This window comes from Aythya fuligula, chromosome 3 (genome assembly GCF_009819795.1).
Source record: "Aythya fuligula isolate bAytFul2 chromosome 3, bAytFul2.pri, whole genome shotgun sequence".
Classification (NCBI taxonomy): domain Eukaryota; kingdom Metazoa; phylum Chordata; class Aves; order Anseriformes; family Anatidae; genus Aythya; species Aythya fuligula.
Window position 1 is genome coordinate 51,903,258 of NC_045561.1, and position 20,081 is coordinate 51,923,338.

The 20,081-nt window shown below is 37.6% G+C and overlaps 1 protein-coding gene across 1 annotated transcript in view; it reads left to right on the plus strand.

Moving 5' to 3' along the window:
* Positions 1-18,999, plus strand: part of CCDC170 (coiled-coil domain containing 170) — a 35,568-nt gene extending 16,569 nt beyond the window's left edge. The window contains 7 exon segments of the mRNA XM_032183874.1: positions 4,987-5,304; positions 10,129-10,329; positions 12,299-12,472; positions 13,600-13,842; positions 15,305-15,541; positions 18,789-18,952; positions 18,954-18,999. Of these exon segments, the coding sequence (XP_032039765.1) occupies positions 4,987-5,304; positions 10,129-10,329; positions 12,299-12,472; positions 13,600-13,842; positions 15,305-15,541; positions 18,789-18,952; positions 18,954-18,999 (1,383 nt within the window).
* The last annotated feature ends 1,082 nt before the right edge of the window (positions 19,000-20,081 follow it).

The window sequence follows — 20,081 nt, forward strand, 5'->3', positions numbered from 1 at the left end:
AAAAATTAATGTAAATAGAAATAAATTTGCTCATCAGTTTAAATTTGAGCAAAGCCATTCCTAAAGCCAAAAATGTACAACTCAGTACAAAAAGAAATTTTCTGCATTCTTTTTTTTTTTTTTTCTTTTCCTTTTAGATGTTAAGATGAAAGCTGGTGCTGGAGATAGACATCAATATTATTGTAATCTCATATGCAAAGCCACAATAATGGCTTTTAAATAGGGTGTGGCATGCTTCTGTGTGGCATATTTTTGTGGTGTCATACATGCAAAATAACAAGAGAAAAATGATCTTTCTTAGTCTGTTTTAATCTATTACATTAAATAAAAGCAAAGATTTCAATTTTTGCTGTTTATAACCATATAAGCTAGGTAAATGAGCAATTAAATTCGTGTTTATCTAAAACCATAACAAAAAGCTATAGCACTTTGAGAATGTGAACCTATTGTGTCTTTTCTAAATCTGCTTCAGTTGTGGTGATGTGTTTTATTGTTTATTTTTCTTCAGGAAAGAGAACTATAGGAAGCAATTCGTAGATCTAGAAAATTGAATTTGAAGTCCTCAATCAATTTGGAGTGTTGAGTCATAAGTTCTAAACCAGCCTTGGGACCATAACTAGTGACTGATTTGACTAGCATCTGCTTTCTTAAAAATATTTGATGAAACGACAGACCAACAAACCTTCTATGTGCATAGTTGAAATCTTGAGAAATATGAAAAAAATATATCTACAGTGCAAGATTAACTACATATATATAACTAGAATTTTTTGAAGGAGTCAGTTTATAAGAGTAGATAGATATAATATGATGCATAAAGGAAGAACTGAATAGTTTTATAGAAACAAAGCAATTACAAAATAATGGGCTCAGTTTATTGTAATTACTCTAGAATGAGATATTGGAGTATGATAGTTCTTGAACAAATTCAGGTCAACGGCAGTAAGAAAAATAGATTATAAATTATTGGGAGAGAATAAAATGTTATTTTGTCACTGCTGGAATCCATGGTGTGTCTACTTCAACACAGAAATTCTGACATCCCCTAAAAATGTGGTAAAACTGAAAGAAATTCAGAGAAGGGCAACAAATATGAAAACAAATATACAATGAATTCTCTATAAAGAAAGACTAAAAGGACTTGGACTCTTCAGATTTGAGACAAGACATCTGGGCAGTGATGTGAGAGAGATCCCCAAAACTATGAGTGCTAAGGAGAGAGAAGCTAAAGAATAATTGATGGTTCTCTTTTCTAATAAAACAAGGTTTCATTAAATGAAGTTAAAATTGAAAATTAAAAATGAAGTACATTCAAAACAAACAGGAAGATACACTTCTCTGGGCAATTAAAATTGAACTATGACCATGAATTTTCCATTCTGGAAATTACCATGGTTAAAAAAATAACTGCACATAAAAATGGAAGAAGAAATCACTGAGTGCTGTAAAATAGAAAAGGCCATTTCTACACCTGAAAGTCTCTGAGCTGCAATTATTTTGAGGTGGGAGAGTATTCTGAGCAAGTAATTTATGCCTCCTTGGCTCTTATAACCTTTTTGAGATGGTTGTTACTGCCTACTGTCAGATGCTGGCTGTTGGAATACATAAACCTTTGGTCTGAGCTGCAATAGCTCTTCTTGTGTTACTCTCTGCTATTTTTCACTTCATGTGAATTAATTACATCTTTGGAGAGAGATCAGTAGAATGAGGGTAAGTATTAATATATATTATTAGCTAGAAGATCTTACACTGTCTTGTTTTGCCTCTTTCATACACGTCTCTTTAATGCAATCACATCTCCCTGACTTTGTTTTCCAGTGTTAAATACAGCTTTTTAGCCTTTACTGATAAAATAGTGTCTTTCTTTCTATGCTTAAAAGACAGAAGTAATTTTCCCTGCCAGTTACAGCTTTTGATGTCAATACAGCTGACCTAATATTGAATACATTAGTTCTCAGGAGGCCTCACTGGCATCTTATGCAGTGGTCTGTATACTCTTCCATCTTCTCTAATCTCAGGCAGAGTGCCAGCAGGTGAGTGTACTCCAACCAGGTGTGAGCGGGTAGCTGCAAGCACAGCACTGTGCTGTATGAATCCTTTTGCTTAGGTCTCAGATAGTTTAAGAGTCTCTGCTCCCACTTTCTACATCAGCCCATAAGTGGTCCACTTCATGTCTGCTGCATCTCTTGTGTCTAACAGTCAGTCACACTGACACAGCATATGCTAGGTAAATCTGCATTACATCTTCTGTTTTATTTGAACAAGAATTTCTGTAGTGCTTTTCAAATGCAGTTATGTCAGTGTTGGACACTTTTTTTTTTTTTTTTTTAACCCTACAACCGGCGTACCAAAACCTTCATATGATTCAGAGTGACAGAACAGTCATGGGCACTGAGGAGCTGAAGAAAAACCATGAGCTGTTACAGCTCCGTTCATTCCATCTTATAGGAACAGAACTGTTTTATCCCCCTGCACGAAGCCATCAGGATTTTGGGGTTTTGCCTCTAGTTGGGCTACCACCTTTACATGTCATAGTGCCCAAGCTTCCAGGTACTGTTTCAAGTTCATGCTGACCTTGCTGAAGTTAGTTACTTTAAATATTCTCCATTCAAGAGAGGGTTTAAGGAAGATTGTTCAGAATTTTAATGCTTTGAATTTTGCTACTTTTCATTCTGTAAATTGCTTGTATGGCTGCTTTGTTTTTTAAATGTTTAAGCATCAACAGGCTTGCAATTACTTATTTTATACCTTGATCTTTTGATTCAACTGTGTATGTTTGCAGATGTTCACAATTAGAAAAGAGATTGTAATTAGGTAAGCTCCTTGAGACTGGAAAACTACTTTTGCTCTGTCTTTCTGAAAGAAAAACTCAGACTGTAGAAAATTGTAACTGAAAAAAACTGGTCTTTATTCTTTGCTGTCATTACCAGAGTGTAATTCTCAACACAGGTGGGAATTTTCTATTAATAGGATTTCTTTGGAATTAAAAAAAAAAAAAAAAAAAGACAAGGAATCGTGCCAACATTTGTTTCAAAGAGTTCTACAATTGCTGTAGAAAGTTCAAGTTACAAATAATTACCTAAATGATAAGGTTTGTTTTAGTTTGTTTTCATTTATATATTTGCATGTTTGCATTTTTGAAGCTATTTAAAAATTTTAGTATTTTTAGTATATTATGTTATTTCCAAGGGTGTTTCCTAAGCTTCTGTCCCAGCCTCACCGCTGATTTATATAACTATTTCCAGATGTACTGCTTGATTAGCATGTATGCCATTAATACAAACAGCTTACTGTGCCACACAGCAAGTATAGGTGGGCTCTGAGAGACCCCCAAGTAGCCACCATGTTCAAAGCTGCTCCTGGAACAATTTTTAAATTCTGAGGAAGACCATCTCAGTTGACATCAACCCACATACTGAGCTTCTGCTAAAAACCTGGAACTTCTAGAGAAATTCAGTCACTCTCTGTAAATATGCCATCCTCTTACTTAATTTTTTGTCTTGTGTGAAGTAATATTATTTCTGGCTGGTTCCTATCAATCAGGTAATACCATAAGGAATGAAGACTTTTTTCTGTTCTTTGAGTTGATTTGACTGCAGTTTTCTTCTTGCATATGAGTCTATAAACACTCTTAATTCTAGTAATGCAGGGATAGGAAAGAGGTTCACAAGCTGACTGAATGAGAGCTGAATGTTTCTTTTGTTTAAACGGGTTAGTTTTCTTCCATATTTCATCATTTGCTTTTGTCCTGTGGGTCAGGATACACAGTTCTGCCTCCCAGTTGGGTCAATATTTTATATACAACTGATATGTGTACACTGACTATTTTTCTCCCTTGAAAACTGAGCCTTGATTTATCAGAAGATAAAGGGAAAATAATTTTTAAAGGCCCTGGGCTTAGTAGGAAAAGCCTGTGGGTGTGAGAGGCTAAACGAGAACCATAACAAAATGCCAAAGGTCTGAGGATGACTCTGAGCAGTAAATCCTATGGGCTTATCCTACAGTATCCTGTCTCCCTTAGTACCAAGGGTAACATTATCTTTGAATGTATTACTTATGAAATGCAAGGAGTAGTAGATGGCAACTGACTCCTTCAAAATTAAAAAAAAATAAATAAATAAAATACAAGGATGCTAGATAGAGCCACCATCCCATTCGTCCTTCTCCACTGATGTTTCTGCACTCTGATAGAGCTCTGCTGAGCAGCAGATGAGGGCAGCTGTAGGCTCTGTGGAAGGACACTTAGCTCTGCATTGACCTCCTCTTCATCAGGCAGATTTGTGCTTAATATGAGTGTTTTTGTTTTCTTCAGAAATGCAATCATGCAGACTTTTTTTTATTATTATTATTTTTTGTTCTGAGTGTTGTACAATCTATTGTTCCTTCACCTTAGTGCATCTTTTGAAAAAACATTTCTTATTTGAGATTTAATTGATATTTGAGCACTTACTCTTCCTTTAGGCTGTCTTAACTTTTTCTTATTGTTTTTGTCTCACTCGTACTTATATGTAAAAATAATCTCAGGATTTTTTTGTCACATTCAGGTAAATTATTCTCAGAGATAACATCTAATTCAGCTCTACTTTCAGAAACTTCATGTGTATTCATGCTTCCCCTCTCAGGTGTAGTCCTTTAGCTTTGTTTTCATTAGATTTTGTTCACCATTGTTTTTATAAGTCTTATTATCTGAATGAAAATATAATCTTGCAGTAGTTTTGCAATCAAAAATTTTTTGTTTACATACAATTTTCCAGGTTACTGCAAGGAGTTAATCTGTCTAGAGTGATTACAGCAGGCTTTGGGCTTTCATTAATTTCAGTGGGAGATTTCTCATGAAACCTTGATGTTGTCAGGCCCTTGTGAGCAATATGGGTCTGTATTTCTCTAGGTGCAATACCTGCTTCTGAGTAACTCCCTGCTTTGTGCATATGAGGAGGGGTTCTAATGAATTTTGAAACTTTGGTTTAGTCTTTTGTGTATTCCTAGGATCTTGACAGTGCTAGAATAGCAAGACAGGGTTTGGAGGCGGACATCAGAAACCACCAAGATAAACTCACTGCTAACCAGAAAGCTTGGGAAGCTTCAAAGCAAGAACTTCACACTCTGAAGAAATCTTTGAGTGAGCTGGATGAAAGTTTGAAGAGCAGCAAAGAAGAGGCCAGGACTGCTCAAAGTTCTTTGGTGGCTTTCAAAGAGCAAATTGCTGCCCTTCTCAGCAGTGGATCGGCAACCATTAAACCCTCTGAGAAAGCTATTCTGGAGAGGATCCACGAAATAAACTGCAAAGAGGAGAGTAAAGAGATAGTAAGTCAGCAGCTACTGCACTTGCATGGCAAATGTATTTATTCCCTTTGACTATTTTTTTTTTTTTTTAAATCTGATTTATCTTTTTGAGTGTTGATTCTTTTTGCTTAGGTTTTGAAATTACAGAAAACTTTAATTTTGTTGACTGCTAATTTGAGATGCTAAGCCAAAAACACTTATATTTTATTAAGTAGGAATAAGTCAGAAATTAAATAAAAATAAGTGCTGTTAGCAGGAAAAGTCTTTTTGTTACAACATTGAAACTTGTTTTCAGAGCTGCTTTGTAGGCATGAGAAGTGGCTGCATGGTCACCATGATTTAGCTGAACATGTGAGCAAGCACAGATTTGCTGTTGCAATAGTAACTTAATGGACTGACCTGTTTTCCGAGGCAGGTATAACCGATGTTGCCCCAGGCAACTTCTTGCCCTCCAATCCTCAAAGTCTGCTACTAGGAAAGAGTATTTGTTTTTACTTAGAGGTAAGTATTTTTGAAACCATAACTGTTCACCATTCTAGAAAAAAAAAAAGGTAATATTAAGGTAGCTGGGTATTCTAATGCTTTGGTTAGAGGGATTTGGGCTGATAGCATTTGCAAAGGAAAGGTATGTGCAGAAGAGAGAGCTTAGGGGAAAGTCAGGCCAGAATGCAGTGTGACCAATGTCAGTATCCCATCCTGACTGCTGGTTGCTGTACTCAGGCTTCTTACTCTTTTTGTATGAGAATATATTGATGTTGTCAGCACGCCATTGTCAGGGAGGGCTATTATTTAATTAGAAGTTACACGGTAAATGAAAAGCTGTTTTCAGTGAGTCACTGGAAATCAGCTTCTGTGACCTTGCCAGATTTTGAGATTCTAACATCTCCTGCTGATGTAATAGTTTGTTATTAAAAAAAAAAAAAAAAAAAAAAAAAAAAAGTATGGCTTTGTATTCTGTCTAAGGCTGGAAATAGCTCTTGAAAATACTTCTGTGCATTTATATCAAATACTCTGTTAAAAAATGCAATTCCCCTATGACTTAGAGAGTCATACAATTAATTAGTTATTCTTTTTCTAAAGAGCTGAGTTTATCCTTATTTTAGAGGTAAAGAAACGGATGCTCAGAAAAGCAGGTAGTTTTGCATAGGAGTGTGAGAATTAATTTATTTTAGTGCGGTGCTCTAACCTCTTTGTCCTCCAGAAAGGCCTGTGGACTCTTGCAATGAAAAAATAACTCAATTTGTTAGTTGTCTGAGGATGTTTTTCAATGCTATTGCTATCACAATTAAATATGAGCTTTATTACTAAGAGCAGGTATTGACTCTAATCTGCCACCAACTAAATCTGTGTTTTGGAAGTATGAAGCTTACAGTTGCCTTCTTTTGTTGGTATATTTTTACATAGTAGAGGAACTATTTTGGGTATTCGTAGTGTAGCATTCTTCCTCTGCTAGCAAATATAGCAATTGCCTTCTGTACTTACTGAAATACTTCCCCAGAATGCTAGTCCCTTCTCAAACAATTTGTGGCTCAAGAAATTCCTGAACCATAAATGTTAGCTTTGAAGTTTAGTACTTGGTGAATTTAGTTACTGTAATTGAATGGCAAAGTTTTGTGTATCATTGTATTTACTAGGTATGTTAAGTGATCAAGCTTTAATGTCTTACTGCTATGACTCAAAGGTTTGGGAAAATTTATGTGCACTGCCCTGAGGTGAATTATGATATTAAAGCACTGCTGACATCTATTCTCAGAAGAGTTTCTGTGTGAAGATTAGGGGCTTTGAAATAACTGAGCTGAAACGTCAATGTTCTACACTTATGAATCCATCTCTAGTAGAACATAGATTGTGTCATCAAAAAAGCTGTTTTACAGTGACCTGCTTTTCTTTCTGCACATCAGAATTAAATATTTTTTAAGGCTTCACTGGACAGGAATATATCTTGGTCTTGACCTTCTTGATCAGATTCCCATTGCATCTCTGGGTGAATTTCTTTGCAGGACTTGGGTATAACTTTCTTGTGTTAGGGTATGCATGCTTTACCATCACTCAGTTAAGCAAAGGATTATTTTTTTTCAGATAGAATTTCTCATATACCTTTCAGTAAACTGTCTAACTTGAAGCAAAAGCTAGCCAGTGTCATACCCATCTACAAAAAGGACATGAGAGAACAAACTTGTTAGACTAACCTCAGTCCCTGGAAAACTTATGGAGAAGACTATCCCGGGGTTTACTGAAAGTCAGATGAAAAAATAATATCAGGCATAGTCAACACAGGTTCCTGAAGAGAAGGTCTTGCCTTAGTAATTTGATTTTCTTCAATGATAAGGCTACCTGTTTCATGGATGAAGAGAAGACAGTAGACATAATCTCTCTGGATTTCAGTAAGGCCTTTGATACCCCACAGCAAAGTTCTGAACGAATTGTCCAGCTGTGAGATACACAGGTTAACACTATGATGGATGATGAACTGGCTCAATGGTAGAGCTCAAAGGGTCATACTGAAGGGGGTTCAACTGGCAGGCCAGTAACCAGCAGTGTTCCCCAGGGCTGTTCTAGGGCCAGTCCTGTTCAACATTTCTATCAGTGATCTGGATGCAGGAGTGGAGTGCATCCTCAGCAAGTTCACTAAATGGGGAGGTGCTGTTGACACCCTGGAGGGATGAGAGGTCTTGCAAAGGGATCTGCTTAGACTGGAGCATGGGGCCATCAGAAACAGCATGGAGTTCAACAAAGGAAAGTTGTGGGTGCTGCACCTGGGATGCAATAATGCTGGTACAGGTACAGACTGGGAGACAAGAGGCTGGAGAGCAGCTCAGCAGAAAGGGACCCAGGTGTTCTGCTTGACAGCAGGCCCCACGTGAGCCAGGAATGTGCTCTGGCAACCAGGAGGGCAAGCTGCATTTTGGAGTGCAATAAAGACAGCATATCCAGCAGGTCAGAAGAGGTGATTCTCCTATATTTAGCATTGCTGCAACCTCATCTTGAATATTGCATGCAGTTCTGGGCTCCACAATTATAAAAAAAAAATAAATAAAAAAATATAGCAATGTCCAGTGAAAGGTATTCTACTGCAGGATTAAGATGCTGCTTTGAATCACTGTTCTGATGATCATTTCATCAGTTATAAGATGTATATCATCTGAGTATGTTTAGACAGCTCTTAGGTGTTTTTGTTATTTATTATTTATGACGTACCAGAAGGGTTCATAGGGAGTTTGAGTCCAAGGCAAGCAATTGTTATCAGTTCACACAGAGCCCAGCCCTGCTGCGAGGTCCGTGGGTTCAGGTCCTTCGCAGATTTGTTGCAGAAAAATTTATATAGCTGAAGCTTTTTCCCTTGACTACTTACCCATCTGACCTGAGATAGGAACAACTGATCAGACTATAGATTGTCTGTATTTTTATGCCCCTGTGTGCATATAAATCAGTGGTAGTTTAAGATATCATCTTATCAAACCAGAACAGTGCAGCTTTTTGACCATCAAGATAATACTAAGATGATGAGAATGTCTAGTTATGTTGGAAAAGAGAAAAAATGATCACCATTATAGTATGAAGGACCTTGTAGCTACATCCTGCATGTTGCTTTTTGCACTCAGCTGGAGTCGGCATACAACTGTCTTGGTTACTGCTGGGTCATTGAGGGAAATGGCCTAGCGACTGCATAGGCACTGCATAGGCACAGTCCTCTTTCTGGCCTGGTGCTGGGACAACTGCTACCACATGCTCTTGTCACACTTCACACATGAGAAAAAAACAATTCAGACATTTTACAGAGGATTATTTAGTACCAGTGGGGAAGAACCTGGCTCAAGGTAAGAGCTGCCTCTGAGCATTTGGAATTTCTTGTAACACTAGAAATAAAAGGCACCCTTTTGAAATTATTTGGTAGTCACATTAAAAAAAAAAGGCAAAAAGTGGTTAGTTTTTTTTCTTTATTTATTTTATTTTATTTTTTTTATTTATTTAATACAAAAAGATTGAGCTGCATGAGGGATTGGCCCAGGAGGTTATGGAGGTCAGAACTACAGGACAAAAAATAGAGCCTTTGTCAATCATTGGGTACAGGCACGGGTAATAAAGGTGCAACTCTGTTTTAGGAAATCCCTAAAATGATGATTGCTCCTAAGCCAGGGGTGAAGGTTACTTCTGGGTGCCTTTGAAGATAAAGTAGCAGATTGAGACTACAAAATAATCACCTTCTATGGTGTGATCCCTCATGTGGTTATGGTTTCTGGAAGCCTGCAGGACCCCATGCAGCTGGGCTATGAGCAGAGACCCTCTGCAGCCTGATGGAGGGACTCCATGTTCATAGACAGCAACACATCCCTTGGCACAAGCTACTGAAAACTGTTTCTCCTACCGAGTGATATACAATGCACAAAAACATAAAATGTTTGTTAGGGTTCTCACAGTCTTATTGCAGTTTAGAATTTATTGCAGTTCAGTGTTTTTTACCTCTGTACAAGCAGCAGTAATTTCTCAGTTTATTTTTAGGTAGTTAAGGTGCAAACTATTCTTTTTTATTTAATTGTAATCTAAATTTTTCTGTGTCATTAAAATTAGGTTTGTTTCATGTTACAATATATTAGCTCCTTTTATTTGATTGACTCAAGTATTACTTCTGCTGTTCATTTTTAGGAGCTTTACTTACAAATGTCATCACTGCCATTTGCTCTGGGTGGTTGCAACAGAGTTTACTCTTTTTGCATCTTAAAATTTCGTATTTTAAAAAGATATTTTATCCTCCTTTTAATAATTTGATAATAGATGTCTCATATCTTTCTAAAATTTCCACTCTCACTTAACCCTATATTTTCTTTTGGCTTGCTTGCTCCCTAGATGGTATCTCAGTTTGAAACCCAAGTAGCTAAATTGACTGAAAGTTTGGAAAATCAGACCAGATTGTATCAAGAAGCTCTGGAGAGAAACAGAAAAGCTGAAAAACAATTGGAGACCTTCCAGGATCAACTGAAAAACTTGGAAGAGGAATTACTATCTATAGATATGATGCAAGATGGTTTGAAGCTTGAGAAACAAAAAGTAGTTGCATGTGTTACTTTATTTTCATAAAAATCAGTAAAGCCAGAGATGCAGCTAACTGTATTACATTGATCAGCTTGAGTATTGCTCAGTACTGCAAATAGTGTGAATTAGCAAAGTAAGGCATCATGTGGGGAGTAGTAATATCTTTTCTTTAACTGACAGTTTTAGTTGGAAGAAGTGGATAAGCTTTCAAGTTCAAAGTCCATTTAATGTGTGGGGGGGCGGGGTGGGGGGGGGGGAGGAGGAAAGGGGGAAGGATTTAAAAAAAGTCTCTGTATATATATCAGAAGTCCTTTAAGGATTCTTTGATTTCAAAGCTTTTCCATCATTCTGTAATATATCATCCAATCCACAAACTCCCCAAATCTTGCAATCCTTGATTCTTTTATATCCATAGACCACCATAACTACAAGGATTGCTTTATTAATTGAATGAATAAATGCAGTTAGCTTGGTACACATTTGCATATGAAGAGTTTGAAAAATGGCATAGCACAAGAGCTAAACCAGCCAGCTAAGAAAGACAAAGTGCATGGTTCATTGTAGCATGTTACCAGGCCAAGATCAGTGCTTATTGAGTTGAATTTGCAAAGAATCACTACTTCGATGCTGTTTTGCATTAGTCTATGATACAATAACTTTTCCGAATGAAGCATCCACTATCTTAGGAGCAAACCAGAAAATTGAGGTGTTCTTTCATCCTGCTTCCTCTGTGAAGAACGTGTCAGTAGTTTCTTAATTTATCTCTAGATTTTGCTGCAATTAGATCACAGAATCACAGAATTTTCTAGGTTGGAAGAGACCTCAAGGTCATCGAGTCCAACCTCTGACCTAACGCTAACAGCCCTCCACTAAACCATATCCCTAAGCTCTACAATTTTTGATTGTCTATGTTCCCTCCCACCTCCCCGTTGATGAACAACTTCAGTGCTTTCTTCTGCTGGTGTTGTGTTTAACTTTTTGAGACAAACATAATGAAACACAGAGATTCTTGCTATGTTTTTTCATCTTCATCTCAAACAACGGTTATGAAACTGTTTTTTTTTTTGTTTTGTTTTTTTTTTTTTGTTCTCCTTCGTTATTTCTTTGCAAAGATTATGACCTGCAATAGAAGTAAGGAAGAACAAAGGCAAATATGATTCTTAGGGAGAAGGAGAGCTTTGGTTTTTGTAAGAGAAGCTAATTGTGACCAGTGAGTGTATGCAATTTTTAAAGGGCTAGCAGGCAGCAGAAAACAAGGAGAAAACAAACAAAAAAACAAAAAAAAAAACAAAAAAAAAACAAACAACAACAACAACAACAACAAAAACCAGATTAAATATTAGATACATGTATGTATTTACAGCAGTAAGCCAGGTGAAGATGCAATTAAAAATAATCTTTAAAGCAATTTGTAAACCAATAACTGTTATCTCTAAAACTTACTGCTCCAAAGAAGGGCAGAAGTCTGACTGTGCTAACACTCCTGTGTTTCCTCAGACCACATGGGATCAAACCCGTACTATCCCCAGTACCAGTTTTATCCGTGTTAGTCAGTCAGAGCTCAGAGCAGTGGGCATGCACTCCCACGAAGTGGAATGTAGCTGTCCTTTCTTCCTCCTTCCTGACAGTGTGTGGTCATGTAGAGCAGTAGAGCCACAGGCAGGAACTGGAGTCAGAAGCAGACACACATACCTGGTGCTTTTCTTGCTGCAGAGGAGCATGAGACAATCTAATCTTGCTAAGAGAATAAATACAGTAGGTCCAGGAGTTTATGAACAAAAATCCTGGCTGAAAAAGGACAACTGGAGAATTTGAAATTTTATCAGGAATGTGTATGAAAAATATATCCTTCCAGTACCTTGTTGCACAGTCTGGCTCTGTATAGTTGGTTGTCAGCGTAGGGGGAATTGCTTCTAAATTATATGTCAGGACTGTTAATGAAATTTTACTATTCTTTTTCCCATTTTCCCACATCGTATCTTAGTATCTGATATTTCTGGAGCAACTTAATGAGAAGATGAAGCTGGATAGTGTAGCAGCAGATGTTGGATTTGATATGAATGTGAATGCAATTCTAGCCCGGGTAGAACAGTTGGTCAAACTGGAAGGTGATGCAGTGATTGAAAACAAGACTATGGCATATAGCCTAAGAAGGAAGGTAAGCAAAAATGAATAGTTACTGTTTGTTTCCAAGATAAGACACTGCTATAGCTATATCAGGGTGATAGCTTGTTAGAGGCAGCAGTTTAGAGCTTCATATATGTATGAGAAGTATCAAAGATGTCCATTACAAAAAAAATAATTGTTAAGAAAAATGTATAGAGCTGTGCAAGCAGATTGCATATTAGAGGAACTAAAAGTATATACTTCTATAAAGAACTACTGTTGATATTTAAATCTAAAAGGATCTACTGGGAAGGAAAGTGTCTTATACAAGCTTCTCTAGAAGCTAGTAGAACATCAGTTGTACTTCACCAAGTATTTCAACAAGAACAGTGCTCCTTTTGGAACCTTGATTATCTGTCCAAATGTAACCAGACACCCCTCAGTCATTCTGTTGTGACAGAGTGAAATCTTTTGTTATTAGGCTTATTAGAATGGTTTAGAGCTTAGCATGAGGTCTGTTTAAGGTTTAAAACCATACTATGTTTTTTTTTTTTTTTTTTTTTTTTTTTTTTTTTTTTCTGGAAGCAACTACCTCTCTGAGGTAATGTTAACACTCCTCAGTTGTTCCAGAGTACAGCTTGGGAGTTCATCTCAGGTAAGCTGAAAACAAGTAGCCTCCTGAGCACCAAAGCTGCAAAACTAAGATTGCTGACCTTTGTGTAGGAGCAGTGGATGAGTGCTTTCTTACTTCTGTGTGATGACTGTGCTCCTTGCGTACTAGGCTTAATAAGCTGGTTAAACATGGAAATATCTTAAACTACCACATTGGAACTGTTGTCTGCCTAATGAATGTCTCTTACGTCTTACATTTGGCAAGTGCCTTATATATAATATAATCTCAGATGTTCAATGCACAGGTATTTATGTTCAAATAAGGTGCAGTCTACATGTGAATACATTCTAGAAGGTAACGCACAGGCTTAGGGATGGAGAAGCACAAACAACTGGTAATATAAGAGGTATGAAATTAATGTATATGTATACTGCTTTAGAGTTTTCAAGAGAGGATTAGGAGTTCAGGTTAAATGTGCAACAGGGTGATTAAATTTATACAATAATCTTTGTAGTACCATTGTCTTTTACATATATTTTTAAATATCCTTGTATTCATAAAACCAGTTGAAGACTCAGAAAGAAAAGCTTGAAAGCAAAGAGTTGCACATGAGCCTTCTGCGGCAGAAAATAACCCAGCTTGAAGAAGAGAAGCAAGTAAGGACAGCATTAACTGTGGAGAGGGATGAGGCCAATCTCACTGTCAGAAAGTTGCACAAGATGATAGAGAGGTTACAGAAGCAGCTTGATCTGGCCAGGGAAACAAATACTGATCTCAAAGCCAAACTGTCTGAAACCAATGAACTTAAGGTGAGTTAAAAGATTAGATTTGGGCTTCTTCCCCTTTTTCTATTCCAACTTGGATACTGCTGGAGTTCATTTGCAATAAATACATCCATGAAGTACTGGTCAAATTTGTGTAGAAAAATATAAAATTACAATGTGTTGTGTATTTAGAAATTTGTCGATATGTTAAATAGCATCTATAAGCACTATGTAAATCTTCAGTTTAGTGTAAGAAAATTATTATACGTGCATCCCTTTCTTTTCTGTCAGTATAATTGTAATTCTGTTTTCCCATGCATTGCTCACAGCAAATATCATCTGATAAGCATGTGGAGTGGAATAATTTTTTTTTTTTTTTTTCAAGATGCTAAATTTTCATTGTTCCTGTGTTTTATTACCTTGCAGCAGTAATAAATTACCTGCTTTAACTCAGGTGGAAACAAGTAGTTTGCAGTTGCTGATATCTTGCCACCTCTGGAAGTGAGGAAGGTTTATTTTAAGCAACTTTGTGTCTTAGAATCATAGAATCATAGAATATCCTGAGTTGGAAGGGACCCTTAAGGATCATCAAGTCCAACTCTTGACACCGCACAGGTCTACCCAAAAGTTCAGACCATGTGCCTAAGTTCACAGTCCAATCTCTTCTTAAATTCAGACAGGCTCGGTGCAGTGACCACTTCCCTGGGGAGCCTGTTCCAGTGTGCAACCACCCTCTCTGTGAAGAACCCCCTCCTGACGTCCAGCCTAAATTTCCCCTGCCTCAGCTTAACCCCGTTCCTGCGGGTCCTGTCACTAGTGTTAATGGAGAAAAGGTCTCCTGCCTCTTGACACCCCCTTACGAGGAAGTTGTAGACTGTGATGAGGTCTCCCCTCAGCCTCCTCTTCTCCAGGCTGAACAGGCCCAGTGACCTCAGCCGTTCCTCGTACGTCTTCCCCTCCAGGCCTTTCACCATCTTCGTAGCCCTCCTCTGGACACTTTCCAACAGTTTCATGTCCTTTTTATACTGTGGTGCCCAGAACTGCACACAGTACTCGAGGTGAGGCCGCACCAGCGCAGAGTAGAGCGGGAAATAGCCTATAGGCTCTTAATAGCCTATAGACTGAAATTGATGACTTGCAACTGAAGGATTTTCACCAGCCAAAACATTTGGCAACCCTTTTTTTTTTTTTTTTTTTTGGTATTCTTTTCCCAGTGGCTAGCGGGGATTGAACTCTCACTGTAGGCTCTTTTCTGTCCAGTCAACCCTTCTTGCAAACCCTATAGGGAATCAGCTGTCTTTGAAACAACAGCTTTACTGGTAAATGAGTTGACATTGCCCAGTCTGCTTTGATAATTTTACGGTTCACACATACACGTGGTTTCCTCAAGAATTTGTAAGAAAGCTCATCAGAGTGCACAGTCCTGATTAGCCATCATTATTATTCATTCATATTAGACGAAAATGTGTGACAAATTTAACATTACTTTATGAATTGGTTATTGCAGATCCAGACTTTGGAGCAGAACAGAACAATAGAAGAACTTAATAAGTCTCAAGGCAAATTGGAAAGAATGAAAGAAAAGGTTGAGAAACAACTAAATTCTGTCAAATCTGAACTTCATTTAAAGGAGCTTAAAGCTACTGAGGATAAAGAAAAAGCAAAAAATATGCTAGAAGCAGTTTCCAGTGAAATAAAGGTGCTTAAAACAACCCTTGCAGAATTAACAAGAAGAGAAAGACAGGTAGGTGTACAGGTATTCAACAAGTGCTAGTGTCATTTAGAATGAAAGAATGTGTTGTAGGTGGAACGGTTATATGGCTGTGGTAAAACCTTGTGTAAATAAAGTAAGGAAATATTATCTAGTGTGGCAGCTGTGAAGAAGAGTCAAAGCTCTTCAAGTTACACATGCAGGAGAATGAAAAATAAATGCATTGGTTTCTTTGTGCATTGCAACATATTCATTTTACATCACATTTTGGAGAAGAATAAAAGTGCTTTAAAATCATAGTATTATTTTAAAGTGTGTTTTTCCATATCTCTTGGGTATAAAACCTGCTTACCTAGTACCATCTATAGGCCATCAATTCAGATTGTTGGAAAATAAAAGAAAAAAAAAGACAATTTCTAAGACAGCTATTTTAGATTGATTTGTGACATACAAGTTTTTCAAAGTGAGAAAAAAAATTTGTGGTTACTCATCCATAAGAAACCAACGTGTGTGTTAGGGTGGGAGGGTACAGGGAATTTAAATGAGAGACACACTAGTAAGTATGTTCCATTCCAATTTCAGAAAATTATGAAGTATGTATTTAATTGCCCCAGTGTATCAAGTTTTATAACAACGTTATGGATAACATCATTGTTAAAAGCCAATGGGATACTTGATTAAAGTCAGGAATGTGTCATTTTAAGATTCAAATTGCTTAGAACTTTGTCGGTCCTTCTAGCTATAATTTTTACATTAGTTGTTGGTCTCAGCAACAGTGCTAGATGATATTTAAGAATGCTATTTCGTAAGAAAAGTCTAGAAAAATACTGTTTTACTAACATAGGAAAAAAAGGGGGGGGTCTTTATTTCTGGAAAGCTTTAGGCCTCTTTTGTTTTATAATGAACATTGGAAATTTGGCAGGAATATCTAATTTCTTCATATGTCTCATGAGGAAATTAAGCATCCTGCACATAGAAAATGGTTGAATTATATTCAGAAAATCATACTATGGAGTCATACATTGAATACTTGTTAAAACCACACATGTTGAATTTTTACTGAATGCTTTGTATATACTGAATACTGAATGTGTTTGAAATGCCAAAGCTTTTCAAACACTTGCAGTGTTCTTCGGCCAAATGTGAAGAACGTGGGAAAGGTGAGGTAAGTGGGCTACACAGTGTAGAATGCTCAAGCGCAGCAAAGTACTAGTTCTCAAACTTTCAGAGTTAATGAAGGAAAAACTTCATCTTATAATTCACCAGTACCCGCAATAACCAGGAATGTTTCAGGCACTTACAGGTAGAACCACGCTGCTGAAAGGGGAGCGAAGCTGTAACATGTGCCTGATACTTGTGCAGTACTGTTGAGCAGCATTGCCATTTTGCTAATGTGAGAACTATCAGCAATATACGTAACATACTCACCTGCCTCCTAACGGTTTTCTTAGCTAAAATCTCTCCTTGAGATAAACCTACTGTTGCTAAATCAGATAATTCATTCAAAACTCTATTAGTAGTTAACACTTGAGTTTGTTCTGAACTTTTCCAGAACCATTAAACAAGGAAAATAACTTCCTCACCCCCAACTTGGTGTAGTTCTTCACCTGCTTTGGACTTGTTTGTTATTCCATCTCAAGGATACTAAACAGGGCCAAACCTCTCTTTTGTTCTGTAAAAGGTAGTGAATGAAGAGCTAAATATTTCTTTCAGCGTGCGTGTACATATTTAACATGAATATAAATGCAGTGTGTCTGAGTGCATATGTTAAGAAAACTACTGGAAATTGAAATTGCTGTTATCTGATGGAATTGATGATGTGGCTAGGTTGACTGCTTCTGAATACATTTGGGTGATTTTCTTCAGGTGTCTTCTGCTTTCCAGGGATATAACCACATATAATTTTATGTAACATTGTGGTTTTGCATGGATATTTTCTATGCTGTGAAAACTAAAAGTATGCAGAACTGAACTAATGCCATCTGGTTAAGACAATGGTCATTCTCATGTTCACAAAGAATGGCAGAGCATACACGAGTGAAGTAAAAAATTAAGATTGGATTGGAGTAAATTAGAATTAACTGACATTTAGGGTTTAACATGGTGTTTCACGTTGTTCTTTGTGTGTTAGACTTGTCTAAAGTACGGCATATGATACTAAATTAAGAGGAGCTCTTGATTCCCTTAAGGATAGAGAGGCCTTTCAGAGACCTTGATAGACTGGAGGGCTGGACAATACCAACTGTATGAAGTTTAACAAGAGCAAATATAGGACTCTGTACCTGGGATGGGGCAACTCTGGATATACATGTATGTACGGACTGAGCAGTAAGAGGCTGGAGAGCAACCTCCCAGAAAGGGATCTGGGGGTTCTGGTCAGCATCAAGTTGAACATAAGCCAGCTGTGTACCCTGGCAGCCAAAAGGACCAACCATGTCCTGGGATGCACCGGGCACAGTGTGGCTGGCTGGCTGAGGGAAGTGACTGTGCTGCTTCTGCTCTGCGCTGCTGCAGCCTCACCTCGAGTGCTATGTGCTGTTTTGGGCACCATAATATGAGGAGGACATAAAGCTATTAGAGAGTCTCTGAAGGAGGGCTATGAAGTTGGTGAAGGGTCTAGAGGGCAAGACATATGAAGAGTGGCTGAGGTTGCTGGGTTTGTTCAGCCCAGAGAAGAGGAGCCTGAGGGGAGGCCTCATTGCAGCCTGCAGCTTCCTCACAAGGGTCAGGCACTGAGCTCTGTTCTCTGGTGACAGGACCTGAGGGAACAGCATGGAGCTGGGACAGGGGAGGGTCAGGCTGGGTGGTCCAAGAAGGTGGTCCAAGAGAAATTGATGAATAAAGAGGAGCTCTGACAGGCAGAGGTCAGGGTCAGTGCCTTAGTACGTGCTGTGGCATGTGACTGCCAAAATTTCCAGTTGTCTCTGCTGTTTACTAGGTCAAGTACATCTCCTCTTCCCATCTTTTCTGTAGTTTTTACTGTTTAATCAGCAGGGAAGATGTGCCTGTGAAAGATATTAAAGAATATTGAAATTGTGAGTGTTCTTTGCTGAAGATTGCTAGCACCACAGCTGTTTACTTGTTTTGTTGTTTGAAGTATGCCTCAAAGGGCCGTTTCCATCCTCTTCAGCTGTCTGTGTTGACCAACGGCAGAAATTCCTGTATTTTGCCTTTCTAATACAAATGCTTGTGTTTGTACGTATGCATATATGTACATGTTTCTCCAGGTGTTCCTTTTGCTTGGTAGTTAAAGGAATTTCCTTTCTGTTTGTCATCGCAGCTGGCAGACTTCCGAGAGGTGGTCTCACGGATGCTGGGCCTCGATATTGCCAGCCTTGCTCTGCCTGACTACGAGATCATTACACGTCTTGAGGGGTTGATTCACTGTCATCAGCACCATTTTATCACCTGTGTCTGTCTCAAAGATGTGGCAAGGACACAAGATGAACATACAATTTCTTCATCGAAACACACATTTTGAGGAAATCTAAGTAAAATTTTCTTTTGTTCTTCCCTATTTGCTAGACATGCATAAAAAATAGATCCTTATTTCTATTCCCTGCTCTACAGATACCTACTTGGACTGATTTTTAGTATTTCAGTAGAGACTCTGAGCCTAATTGTTAGTATATAGCCAACAACCTAGACACAAAAAACATAAAATCCTTGGGCTGCATTATATTTTAGTCTTGAAAATGGTAGGCAATGTGTGAACAATGAACATTCCTCTGGTTTCAGTGCTGAGGCACTGAAGGCATGAGCCACCTGAGATCAGTTCACAGTTTTGGGAAGTACTTGTTAGCTTCAGTGATGTTTCTTGTGCTTTACAGACATGTGACAGTGATGAAATGATCAGGGGATTGTCCAGCTTCTGTTTCTCTTGCAAAATGGGACCCATCTGTGCATTTTTGTACATAAGAACTTCAGCTTAAGACTGGAAATCAGTCAGAGGGCTATTGGTTTTGGAATAAGATTTTTTTTTCTTCCATTGTTTTCTGTAGACTACTCTTGTGTCAAAACAAAAAAATACACTTTTTCAGTGAAGACTTTCACAGGCTCTAGTCATGTGCCTGGCATAGATATATAGTAAAATTAGATACAGTAAAATTGCACATTGTTCATCACGGTGCTTTGTAAGTATTTTTTCTAGCTGCTGCATTCCTTGTTTAATTAATCAATTGGTCAAATAAGCAGTAGTTCTTCTGAATCAATAAAGTATTAAAAAATCCTCATCCACTGAAGAAAATAGTTGAATTACTGAAGTCTTGATTTTCAGAAAAGCAATGATGAGATATCCAGAATTACCTTTTAATCATGAAAGATGCCTAATTCCCTTTCTGATTGTTAAACTTCATGATTTTTAAAGGACTTTGGAACAATAAATCTGTTTTAATAGCACACTCAAAATTGATTGTGTTTTTCATTGTCTCTTCCTGTTATATATTTTATGTGTATCTGTAGAACAGTAAAGATGACTTACCTATTTATGTATGACTATTGTGGACCTTCTACAATATTTCAGCAAATGATAACCTACTCACTAAAGCTGAGGACTATTTTAAGAAAAAATAGA